Consider the following 13,189-nt stretch of genomic DNA (forward strand, 5'->3'; position numbering starts at 1 on the left):
TGAGAGCAGATATTCACCTACTTCTCTACTTGTATCCTCAGTGCTTTACATATATTAAGTGACTAATAAATGCTTCATGTATTCATATAATTTCATATAAATTCATGCATTTAATTTTTTAATAAAGACAAATAATGACAACGCTTTTTTAAGTCTTTCTGAAGGACAAAAGGACCCAGAAAGAATAAAGTCTGTGAGACCAAACACTGAAGATAATGAAGAAAAATTCAGAATAAGAAAAGTAGAAAAATTGGAAGCACCTACTTATTCTTCACTGAAACTCACATTCTATTTTTTATATGGCCTCCACTCTATTTCTTGGGGAAAATTTCCATGAATTACCAAAAATTTTTACAGAGTTAGGTTCTCTGGAACCTGATTTTCTTCTCATTTTCATGCTCCCTACAACCCCTTCAAAATCTCCCATACTCTGATATCAATAGCAAGGAAAATGTTTTGGCATTCATACACACATCAGAAAAAAATAGACAGATCAGTCCACATAAATCTTTGTATGTAGCCGAGACCAAGGCTGAAGCACTATTGTTAATCTTGTCCTGAGTTGTCAGCATCTTGTATGTGTTTATCATGTATCTTTTCCACTATGTTTGGCACTGTGACAAAGGAAAGAGCCCTGCTGAATGCTGCTAGAGCTGAATGTCTCATTTAGCAAAAGATGACTCTGGAAATGTTCCCAGATTATGCATCTGTCTCTCTCGCTTCCACTTTAGAGGATAAAATCAAATAGCGATGGCATAAAGATTAGTGTATTATTATTTTCCTCTGTAGATAGTACAAGACTTATTTTTCCCTGTGCTATCAAGGGAGAGAAATATTTACTGAATGTTCCACTAAAAATGCCAACTGAAATAGCAGTTGTGTATGAGGTTATAGTGTACCCTCAGTCTTTGTTGGCAATTTTCTAGAGTCAGAAAGTAGACAAGATAGAGAGTATATACACATATATGCTGTTATTCCGACATTTTTCAGTCATGTCTGAATCTTTGTGACCTCATTTTGTTTTGTTTTCTTGGCAAAGATACTGGAGTGATTTGCCATTTCCTTCTCCAGCTCATTTTCCTCAGATGAGAAACTGAGGTAAACAGGGTTAAGTCACTTGCCCAGGGTGACACAGCTAGTAAATGTCCTGATTCCAAATTGTGTCCTATCAACTGCATCACCTATACACAGACACAGACACAGACACAGACACACACACACACACACACACACACACACACTCTAGATTAGATATCCTTGTTTCAAACTCTCTCTTTTCAATCTTATTGACCCTTTTCATTTCCAATTACACTGAAGACACCTAAAATCAAAACATCATTTGATTCTAGTCAAGTATTATTGTAGATTAGGTTCAATGCAAATATCACTATGGTGAGAATGTCCTCATTGCTTAAGAAGTATAGACATATTCAAATCCAGGCTCTTTTTGGTAGTGTGAGTCCAAGGTGAGATTAGGAAAAATTTACTTATTCTAGAATTTGTCTGGTAGTTTAGGGTTCCCTCCTTACCTGAGTGGGTGTGGGGGAAATAATTCATTTTTATACACTATCTGCATGGATATAATTTATTTTTATAAGTAAATTTAATTTTCTTGAGGCAGAATGAGGTTGCTTTTATCCTTGAATCTGAGGAAGAGATACTTTATGAAAAGAATACATATTTCATATTTAATTACTCTTCATAGAGGGGGAGAGGTAGAGGTAGAGGAAGAAGGAGAGGAGAGATAGAGGAAGGAATAGGGTGGAATCTTTTAGAGAAGATGGGAGGAAATGTGATCAAGAGTATAAGGGCCTGCTAAGGAAAAGAGCTACATTGTTTTGGGGAAAAAAAGGGAGAAAGAAGAGTAGAAAAACAAGCTCATAGCAAATGGCTTCTGTTTTTGCAGTAAAGTTTGAGGTGAGGTTTTCCACTTTTAGTATAGTGGGAGGAATGGTATGGCTTATTTCTGGAGTGAATAGAAGGTTTGGAACAGGAATGGGATGGAGCACAGGTGTCAGACATGCACCTGTGGTGCTTACTCCTCCCCTCTCCCATATGGCCCACAATCCTCTCAAGTGCTCCAGATTGTATTTGGGAAATATTTAACAAAATAAACTAAGGTACAATAAAACATATATAATATCAAAAATTTTCAAACTCAGTCAATAAATCAAGCCTATTAGGCATTCTTATGAATGGATTAGTGACTTCCCATTTATTCTTCTTCTCTCTTGGAGAGATAATCCATTAAAGAGGAAGGAAAATGCTTTGCAGAAGTTGAGATTAGATAACATACACTTGTAGCAGACCCATTTAACACAGATAAACCACAGAGAAGACATAAAGTAAGGAGAAAATTCTTTACTTTTAGAATTATCTTAACTGTTAGGTTGTGGAAAAATATTATAAGATAATTGCATGATAAATGATTGTTATCAAGATATTGTGTTCCTGTCATGAGTGGAGAGAAACTGAAGAAGACCCAAAGAGAAATGAAATGTTGAAATCTTTCCTATTTAAGTTGTTTTCACCTTTTATTTAGTATGTGAATATTTTAGCAAGCCCTATTGTGGGGGTTGAGTTGTCTCTGGTTATGAACTTTCTCAAGTCAAAATATTATTTATCCTTTTATTTGTTTTATTACTGATTATATTTGTTAGTAGATTCCACATACAATGATTTAATATTTATTTAATCATAGCAGATTAAAGGATTTACTGAATAGAGAAATATGAATAAATGCTACTGGGAAAGGAGATTTCTCTAGTTTATTTAATGTTGAATAAATTTTTGGATGGAGGTTTGAGCCAACTGACTAATTAATTTTTAAAAAGCCCCAAGTTTATTAATAAACTTTAAAAATCAAAACATACTTCTGGATTACAACAGAGCTCAGGATAATAAGAATAATTACAAAAATAAATCAAGTAGCAGGCTAAGGTAAAGGGTGATCTACATACAAGTGAATGTGTTTGATTGATTTTAAAAACCTTAGTATAATGCTTTTCAAGTAACAGATATTTTATTTAGGTTATTCAATTTGATCTTTACAATTCTGAAGTAAGTAGTGTAAATATAATTAGACAAGTAAAGTGAGATTTGGAAAGAAATAGATACATACACACATATTTGAAATGGAATTAGTGGAATATAAATCTAGGTTTTTAAATTAAAAATTCACTCTTTCTACTCTACCACAATGTTAGTAGTAGTGGTATTAACTATTCTACTCTCCAAAAAAGGTAGCCTCTTGAGGTTAGGGCTGTTAAAATATCACATTTCCTGAGTCTTGTAACAATGATTGTTGAAGCCTTTTTCAGGGAAGGAATTATTACCCCTTTTCAGCAAGGGAGTATGTTTGCTTGTTTGTTGCTTTTGTTTTTGTTTTTCTCATATGGAAAGAAGGATTAGAGGATTGTGGAAGAAGGAACTGTGGTTCCTGTGGTAACTTTGGAGCTCTTCTTCAAAAAGGAGATAAAATGGAAGAGAGTGTAGGTTGACCAACAGACAGCAGATTGCAAATGACCAGTGTTGTTATTTCTAACTAAATATATAACCATGAGTAAGCTGAAAACCTGTCTGGCTCACCAACCCAGTGAGCTAACAGGGCAAAATTTTTCAGTTTCCTTGACTGTCCTCGTTACTGGGGAATGTGTTATCTTTTCACATCTACCCAAACTCCAAAGTATGTTGGACTGTGGCGGAAAGTGAATAGAGCACCAGATCTGGAATTTGCAGGACATGAGTTCTAATCCTGCCTCATACATTTCCTATCTATGTGACCCTGGCCAAGTCACTTACCCTCAATGATCTAGCCCTTGCTGCTCTTTTGTGTTATAATTTACACTTAGAATTAATACTTTTTTTTGGTCATGGAACTGAAAGCCATTTATTTCCTGTATAAAACATGGAGGGAAAGTGGCCCTTCCAAAGAGGGTGGATTGTTAAAGACAGCATATTTATTTATTTAGATAATATGATTGCTGGGGTGGACCCATCAACATTCAGTTAGCAATGGAATATTTTTTTAAATTTCATTTCAGAATTGTAACTTGTGTTCAACATGCAAAAATGTACTCAACCAGTTCAGTAGAAAACGACAAGATGTTCAAATAAGCCTGGAGAAAATGTTGCATAAGAGAGATGGGATGGGAATAGGAAGAAGAGGAGATTTAAATATAAAACTATTATATAGCAAAATAATATAAAAATTTCTGTCTTTGAAACTGAGAAATACAAAATGACACTGATTGTTCATCTTTTCTATTCAAGGATGTTAGAAATTAAAAAAAATAAACACAAGTAGTTAGGGAGGGTGGGTTATAGCTACTAGAGTGAGTGAAGAAGGGCAAAATATAGAAGACGATGCTTAAGCTATGTAGATACTTGGTAAGTGGAGTTGTGCTGAACTTCCATGGATTATAGATGAAAAATTCTTATTAATTTAGTGGTTTCCTTGGGTCAAGAGAACAAAAAATCAATTGCTAACATAGAACTTTGACAAGAAGAATAAAATGTGCCCTCCTATGGCCAGTAAGCCTTGAAAAAGCTATGTAAACTGTTTTCAGTGATATAATCCACTCAAATAATCTGCATTTTTAGGTAAAAAGAAAAAAAAGAGGGATAACATTGGTATAAATTCAAACTAATTTTTAAATAAATTTTTATACATAATATATATTTAAATCTAGAAAACAAAGGCTTAAATTACAATTTAATGTCTCATATTTGTCTTCTCATAATAAAAAATTAATATGTAAAAGAAGTAATACATTAAATAATGACTTCTTATTATAAAACCATTAAGTTGTTTCATATTTATAAACATATACACATATGTGCATAGTTTTATATACATATATTTACATGTGTGTGTGATGTGCATGCATGCATGTGTTTCCAAATATATAGTTTAAATGATATAGAGAAGCACTGAATGGGGAAATTGTTTGTATGTACATGTAGCAGTTGAGTAACTGCTCTGTAATTTAGATAGTTTTAGAGATTATCTGGATTTCTTAAGGACCTGCTTGGAGTCACATATCAAAGGTGAGATTTCAATCTAAGTCCTTCTAATTCCTAGGTTAGTTCTATATCTGTTATGTCATGTTTCTCTTAGTTTACTAATTGAACCATTATATAAATATTAACATATAGTTTGTAATTCTGAACAATAATCCAACTTCTATGCTTGGCCAAGAAATCTGTTTTACTAAACTAAAAAATTTCAAAATAATGCCCGCCATATAGCAATGGCCTATTCCTATGGATTTTGATAAAATAGAATTTTCACAATACACATCATAGATCTTAAATCCTTAACAGACATATATTGGACATCACATCTCAATAATAAAGAGCTCTGCTTTCTTTCTCTGCTCTAAAGACATTCTTATCCTCTAATCTCCAATATGGAGCAAATGAGATTTTTATCACACATTTCTTCCTCACTCCAGAAAACACAGGCACATTTAGACAACAAGCTGAAAAAGTTACCTACCCTTGTCGATCTTGATATAGCTTGTTAACTTTCTCCCACTGGAAATTGAGCTGAGTTAGAGCTTCTTTTATCTTAGTAGCTTCCACAGGTGTAGCATTTTGTAAAGCTGTTGTCTTCTTATTGTGAATGACCTCAACCTGATTGGAAATCCTTTGCAGGTTGTCCTTTACCTTCTGCAACATTGAGATTTTTTGGGGGAAATAACAATAATCAAAATGAGTCTGATTGTAATGACATGGAAATATAATAGCCTCAGAAATAACAAGTAATTCTCCTTTAGGTAAATATCCATTGTTAAGAATCAAAGCATTTGGGGGTGGGGGGTATGGGAGCAGTAGGAGAAATGACACAATCACTTAGAAGTTCATGTTAAGAAGGAAACCCTGGGATCATTTAATTCAACCCAGGATGTACAGGAATCTCTTCTCTGTTAAAGCATACTTCCTACTTTTTAATTTCTATTTTTTAATTATAAACTTATTGATCAACAGATACCTTCTAATCTGTCTTCAAATAGAGACAGCTATATGTTCCTCTCTGCAAATCTTTTCTTGGTGAAATACTCAATTCATTTAGTGAGTCTTCATATGCCAGACTTAATGTTTTAGTATGTTTTGTTTTGTTTTTAAACTGAGAAAAAATAAATCCCGCTTCTTGAACAAAATTGCTTAAAATATATTTTTTGAAAGAGACATCCAATAATGTTACATAATGGTAGTATGCTTTGCCTAAACTCTGAAATATTAATAATACATTCAATTAAATGAGCTAAACTAACCTAAATTTAGGAATAAGTAATAAATTAAAATCGAGTAATCTATTTTCAAATTAATAGGGTTCACTTGACTTTGCAAACATTGTGCCTTTATCACTTTTCCCCAACACTCAATATTAGTTTATCTTTACAGCATAGACAATGGAGGAAGATAACTGACAGAGACGTAAACACTGAGCTTATTGATCTAATTATATTGAACCTACAATGCTGAAATCTACCATAGGTGTATCAGCTGAATATAAAATACAGCTGGAAGGTCAAATATGATCCACTGTCTTTTTTGACTACTAAGGAACTAACAATAGGGTTTTTTACGTTTTTAAAGCAAAACTTTCCAAAATGTTCTTTTAAAAAAATTCTTAGCTATCAGGCAGTTCAAAAGTAGTGTGAGAGCTGGATTTGTTCTACAAAAATTGTAGTTTGCCAACCCCTGGTGTAGATAATCCATACAATCTCCTGACAAAGCCAATGAATATTCCTAGCTGGATATTAGGAAGTCTTTTTTTAAATCCAGAGATTTTGTCAGCATATCATGGGGCTAAAGGAAAAAGAAGGCTATATCTAACTCCCCCAGGTTGCATTCATTGAGAACACAACAGCAAGAACTTCAAAGACAGTCACACTTTTAGATAAAAGCAAAGTTGGCCTAGGGTAGGGTCAAGTGGCATCAGTGGCCATCATTCCTAAAAAAATGACCTGTCAAGAAAGGTTTGCCAGTTCCTTTATGATACATGCAGTTACACCCAGAAGGACAAGGTTTCTATTTAAGGATCCTGACTCTCCTTTGAATATAGGAATAAGATATATTACCTTTAGGTCAATCCTGAATAAGACTGATCCAGAGGAGAAGATATAACTTCACAGGAGATGCCCAAGTAGGAATAGAGAACAGATGCAGAAATATAGTAATCCCTCAAAACACCATAACCTATCTAAATACCTTGTGTGGGAAATTGAAGAGTTCATATACTCTACAAAAATCTGAGAAAAACATACTTCAACTTTATTGTAAAGGGATATGGCTTAGTGATCAGTATTGTTCAACCACAGCTATTTGTCTCTTGCTCTAGTGTTGACCCATTACCAGATAAGCTACATAATATAAATGCTTCTTATCCACTCTGGAAGTTGAATCAAAATATCTATAATTTAATTTATCATTTCGTGGGCACTGAACCCTTGGAAAGTATGTCTGGCAAATCACCTCAGTATTTTAGAACCATCTTTTCTTTTGTTTCCCATTCCATTGCTTCCTCTCAATAAGTAAACACCGACTAGCAAATTGCAAGTAATAATCACTGTTTAAGAAGTGGTCAAAGTGGCTGACAAAGTCAACATTTGAATAGAGAAAGGTAAACAAAATTTTTCCAGAATCCCTGGAGAAATGGCTTCAAGCTCTGGTGGCAGAGTTTGAAAGAAAAAAGTCAAATAATACTGTTTTAGGGGTCTGTAATCTTTTGTTTGTTTGTTTGTGTTGATCCCCACAGATTTCATGCCCAATCATCCCTAGAACTTTGTTCCCACAGTTCTCCATTTCTTGGTATTGGTTGCTTCTACTTGTGTTTCTTCTAAGCTCCACATGACTTTTTTGTAGCTTTCCCTTTTCCCACTCCATGCTTCTGCTCATGCAATCAGAACTTGCATTTCTCTTCTAGTCTCCCTATTAGACTCAATGAACTGACTTTTAAAAGCCCACTTCAGGTCCATCATTTTTATCCTATTGTATTCCATCCTTTCTGATTAATTCAAAGGACTAAATGTTCACTCCATAAAGAGAGTACCTAGCATCTTTTACAATTAAGTCAATACTTTTTGTGTGCCTGTCATTTGTGATGGAGAGAAACTGAGGCACAAAGTTTCAGAGCATGATCATTTATTAACAAGATTATTGGTTGCCAATAAATTAAATCCTACATTTCCTCAGTGGCTAAGGATGCATTAGAACAAATAGAACAGTCTTAATACAATTGGTAAAGGTGTCAGGTGGGTTTATATTTGGCCTGATACTTAGGAGATTTCCAGAACCCATGACAACAGGGAAAATACAGAATTAATCTGCATTCTCTGGTAAATCAGAGTCTAGCAAACTGTGACTTATGTCCAAGTAGACCAATTTATTATTCCAGGGATCCCCCCTTCTCTTCCAATATAAGGCAAGAGTTGAAGTTGTAGTCCAGAAAAATAGGAAAGTTACTTTTTTTAAACATTTGTTAATATTCATTTTTAACATGGTTACATGATTCATGCTCCTACTTTCCCCTTCACCCCCTGCACTCCCCCCACCCATGGCCGATGCACATTTCCACTGGTTTTAACATGTGTCATTGATCAATACCTATTTCCAAATTGTTGATCATTGCATTGGTGTGGTAGTTTAGAGTTTACATCCCCAATCATGTCCACCTCAACCCATATCATGAATAAAGATCATAAATAAACAGACTTGTATGAAAATATTTATAGCTGCACTTTTTGTGGTGGCAAAAAAACTGGAAAACAAGGGTATGCCCTTCAATCGGGGAATGGCTGAACAAATTGTGGTATGTGCTGGTGATGGAATACTATTGTGCTCAAAGGAATAATAAACTGGAGGAATTCCATGTGAACTGGAAAGACCTCCAGGAACTGATGCAGAGCAAAAGGAGCAGAGCCAGAACATTGTACACAGAGACTGATATACTATGGTAAAATCGAATGCAATGGACTTCTGTACTAGCAGCAATGCAATGACCCAGGACAATTCTGAGGGATTTATGGTAAAGAAGGCTACCCACATTCAGAGAAAGAACTGCAGGAGAGGAAACATATAAGAAAAACAACTGCTTGAACGCATAGGAAAGTTAATTTTATTAAGAAGTCAAACGTAATGTTAAGTAGTCAAACTGTCCTTTAAGTCAAACTAATTCATAAGCATTAATGCCAGTGATTAAAACTAAACTATGCTTTTTAATTATTACTCTATCAAAAATTAATAAATGAAAAATAAAAATAATAATAATAAATGCTACAGCAATTTCACAGGGCTCTTTTCTATTATGAAATAAGCTTTCAAGAACTGCTCCATTACACCTGGATAATCCTTACCATTCTCTGCCTCTATCCTTACTCCCATACTTCCGAAAAGTATTAGAGGAATATACACAGATATGTCAACCGGATATCCTACAAATTTGTTATCTAAACTTAATTGGGTCCTCATTACTAACAGAGAAGTAGTTCTTCTTGTAAAGACCTTTGCTTCTACTTGAAGCCTTGATCTCATTTCCTATGACCTTAGATGATTGCCCCTATAATTGTAACCTCTTTCTATCTTCTATATCTCCCTATCTACTGCCTCCTTCCTTGTTTAAAAACATGCTAGGATCTCCTTGCCTCATTCAAGTCCCTTGTCACCTTTTTATTTTCCAAATGCTTACAAAGTGATATTCCAAAAGAACAGGTTTGTCTATGTTGCTCCCTGGTTTAAATATCTCTAAAGTTTCCTTATTATTTTACTAATTCCTCTGACTGACATTAAAGAAATCCACTAGTTCCAAGTGACCTTTCCAGATTTATCATATATTAATCTCTTTTGTTCACTTCGTTCCAGCCAAACTAGCCACCTTGGTGTATCTCACATTTCACATTTCATATTCCATTTCCATGTCTTTCCAAAGGCCATTCATTCATTCTCTCATTCCTCTATTCATTTACTGGGGAATATTTGGCCAAGAGAAGCTGCCTCAAAAGAGAGTGGCAGTTGACGAGAACAAAGTTCTTGATTAGCTAACTACATAGTTGCTTCTCTCTTGCACTAATACTTACTTTTCTTTAAAAATTTTATTATATTTTTCTTTTCCAGATTGCAGGTAGATACAATTTTTAATAATGATTTCCTGAATTTTTGTTCTCTCCCTCTCTCCTTCTCTTCTTTCTTCCTTGATATAGTAGATAATGTGGAATAGGTCATCCATATGCTATTACACAATACATATGTCCAGGTTCATGTTGTTAAAAAAAGACATGCCACTTACATAAAAAACATAATGAAGAAAATAAAATGAAAAATAGTATCCTTCAATCTGTATTTGGACTCCACCCGTTCCTCCTATGACAAAGGATAGTCTTTTTTCATCATGAATTTCTGGGAGTTGTCTTGGATCTTTACATTACTGATAATAAAGTAATTCACAGTTGATCATCATTCATAATTGCTGTTATTATGTATAACTTTCTTCTAGTTCTGTTCACTCTGCTTTGTATCACTTAATATAAATCCTTCCAGGTTTTTTGAAAAGATCATCCTTTTACAGTAATACTTTAATTGAATATATTTTGATTTATTCTCTTCCAGCTGGGCAATGACTTTCTCAGATGTAGAGAGAAAGGATAGTCTTATTTCATCTTTGTATCTCCAGTGTCCAACAGAGTGTCTATCACATAGTGGTATTTAGTAATAGTAATAAATAGTTATGGTGGTATTTCATGATTGATTGGTTGATCAATACCGAAGTGTAGCATATTATATACCAGGAGGTACCAAAATTGGATGGTTTGTAGAATCAATGTAGGGGAAAAAACTTTTAAGGAAAGAATTTAATCCACCCAAACAGACTTACCACAGAATAATTTGGAATCTTTGATATGGGAAGGAAGTACACACACCTGCCTAAAATAGGACCTGACCAGGTCTAAAGTAAAGTCAAAGAATAGCTTTAGGCCTCTTGAATGTATTTTAATTTTATTCTGAAGACTTGTAATAGCTTTGGGCTTGGGACATTCTGGAGAGACTTTAGAGCTTTAGAGCCTGGATATGGAAAGTTTAGAAGTTCTGAGAATCAAACTACAAGAAAGCAAACTTCTCTATTATGTTTTTTTAATGTGGAAATTAGGTTAGAAACATTCATTGGCACATTTCAAGATAAACTGTTCAAAAATGTCCATTACAATCAAGAAGAATTTTTTTGAAATTCCTCTTCATATATGTTAAAGGTATGAGCAAATGGCTTGAGTAGATTATGGCAAATTTCTCATCCATTCCCTCAGTTTGTTATCAGAACCATGATATCTAGTAATGCTTACAATTTTGATTCTAGAGAAATAATCTTAATTTTTAAGTCACTCAAAAAAATTAGAACTGCCAGGGAGAAAGTAAAGTCATCTAAATATATAGGATAACCTTTAAATTTTGTTCAGTACATTGCCTTTAACATTAAAATGCAAAAATAATGTATTGTTTAATATTTAGTTAAATCTCTTTTTAATTGTAAAATTAACTTTTAAATATTTTTCTCATATAAAGTTTTCTAGGATGAGATTCTTCCTAATGATTTAAAGCATCTTGTAAGATACTTATGTTTAAGGGAAATGGAATAAGTGTTAGACATAGGATGTTACTGCAACATGTTATTATTGGCAACTTGCATGTTTATCAGTCAATCCATTAAGCTCTTGTATAGGCCAACCATGCTGCTAGATACTGGGATAGAGGTATAAAGAATGAAATAACTGATAGAACTGTGAACTGATTCAAACATTTTAGAGAGCATTCTAGAATTATACCTAAGGGAATTATGAAACTGTATATCCTTTGACCCAGCAATACCACTATTGGGTTCATTTCCTAAGGCATCGAAGAGAAAGGAAAAATAAATTATATGTTCTAAATTTGTCCTAATGGAAAAACTAAATTGCACTCATCTATAAGGAAGAAAGGCAATTTCAATAAACAATGAATAATACTTTATTTTGTTAGTAATATTAATGTGAATTCTTTATAGTTATAAAACACCTATATAATTTTTACAATAGTTTGTTAGATAGTGATAAATAGAGTTAGCCTTGACACTAGGAAGACAGGGGTTTATGTTCTGCCTCTAAAATATACAGGTATTATGACCTTGGAGAAGTCACTTCACCCATTAGTGCATTAGGCAACTCTCCAAGAATATAAGTGTCAGAGAAGAGGTCCATTAGAAATGGTAGATGTAATTCCCTCATCTGGGATTTTCTTATAGTAGTCAAAGATCCATTATTATTATTACTTGGTATTCCCTTCCATCCTGTTTCCTCCTTGTTTATCTACTTTCTCTCCTTTCATCCTACCTTCAACCCTCAAAAGTATTTTGCTTCTGACACCCACATTTCCCAATTAATCTAATCTTAAGGTTCTTTGTACAATTTATTTCAGAGCTAACTTTAGGGAATCTAAGTTTTCAGTTCTTTCAAGGTGATATAACCTACAGAGAATTGTGCTCATCACTCTCTCAACTTGTTCTCTGGTCTTTGAGCAACCACAAGTACTCTTTTCTATCCTGGAATGTGCCCAGATTCCTCTGCTCCCCTATGTCCATCAATGCTGTTCTATGCTAGTTCCCCTCCTTGCCTTGGGACTGTAACTCAAGACTATGAGCTAGATCTGTATTTGGAAAATGTAACAGTATTCTGGAATCAACAAAGGGACTCATGTTACCTCCTTTAAATTTTTTTATTCCAAAAATTTATCTTTTTCTAGATTCCATATCAATACAATTTATTAATATTTTCTGATATTTTGCAATCCATGCTCTCTCTCTCTCTCTTTCCTTCCTTCCCACCTTGCCCCTTTTCTAAGAAGGCAGGTAATATGATATATGCTCTACATATATTATCATATATTTCCATTTTCATCATATTGTGAAACATGACAAATCTTGCTTACCCTAGAGAAAAATTCATAGAAAAAATAAAGTGAAGAATGGTATGTTTCAATTTTCATTCAGACTCTGTCTATTCCTTCTATGGCAGTGGATATCCTTTTGCTTCATAAGTCTATTGGAGTTGTCCCAGATCCTTGTCTTGATGATAACTGCTAAGTTATTCACAGTTGAGCACCATATATTATTGTTGTTACTGTGTACAAAATTCTCCTGATTCTGCTCACTTCACTTTGT

The 13,189-nt window shown here is 33.8% G+C and overlaps 1 protein-coding gene across 2 annotated transcripts in view; it reads right to left on the reverse strand.

The window, feature by feature from the left end:
* The window catches only part of DMD (dystrophin), a 1,921,557-nt gene that overhangs the window by 1,309,921 nt on the left and 598,447 nt on the right, over positions 1–13,189 (reverse strand). For both annotated transcript variants that reach the window (XM_044670154.1, XM_044670155.1), the window contains exon 41: positions 5,501–5,673. In XM_044670154.1, coding sequence (XP_044526089.1) covers positions 5,501–5,673 — 173 coding nt within the window. The remainder of the gene's footprint in view (positions 1–5,500; positions 5,674–13,189) is intronic.

This window comes from Gracilinanus agilis, chromosome 3 (assembly GCF_016433145.1).
Source record: "Gracilinanus agilis isolate LMUSP501 chromosome 3, AgileGrace, whole genome shotgun sequence".
Lineage (NCBI taxonomy): Eukaryota > Metazoa > Chordata > Mammalia > Didelphimorphia > Didelphidae > Gracilinanus > Gracilinanus agilis.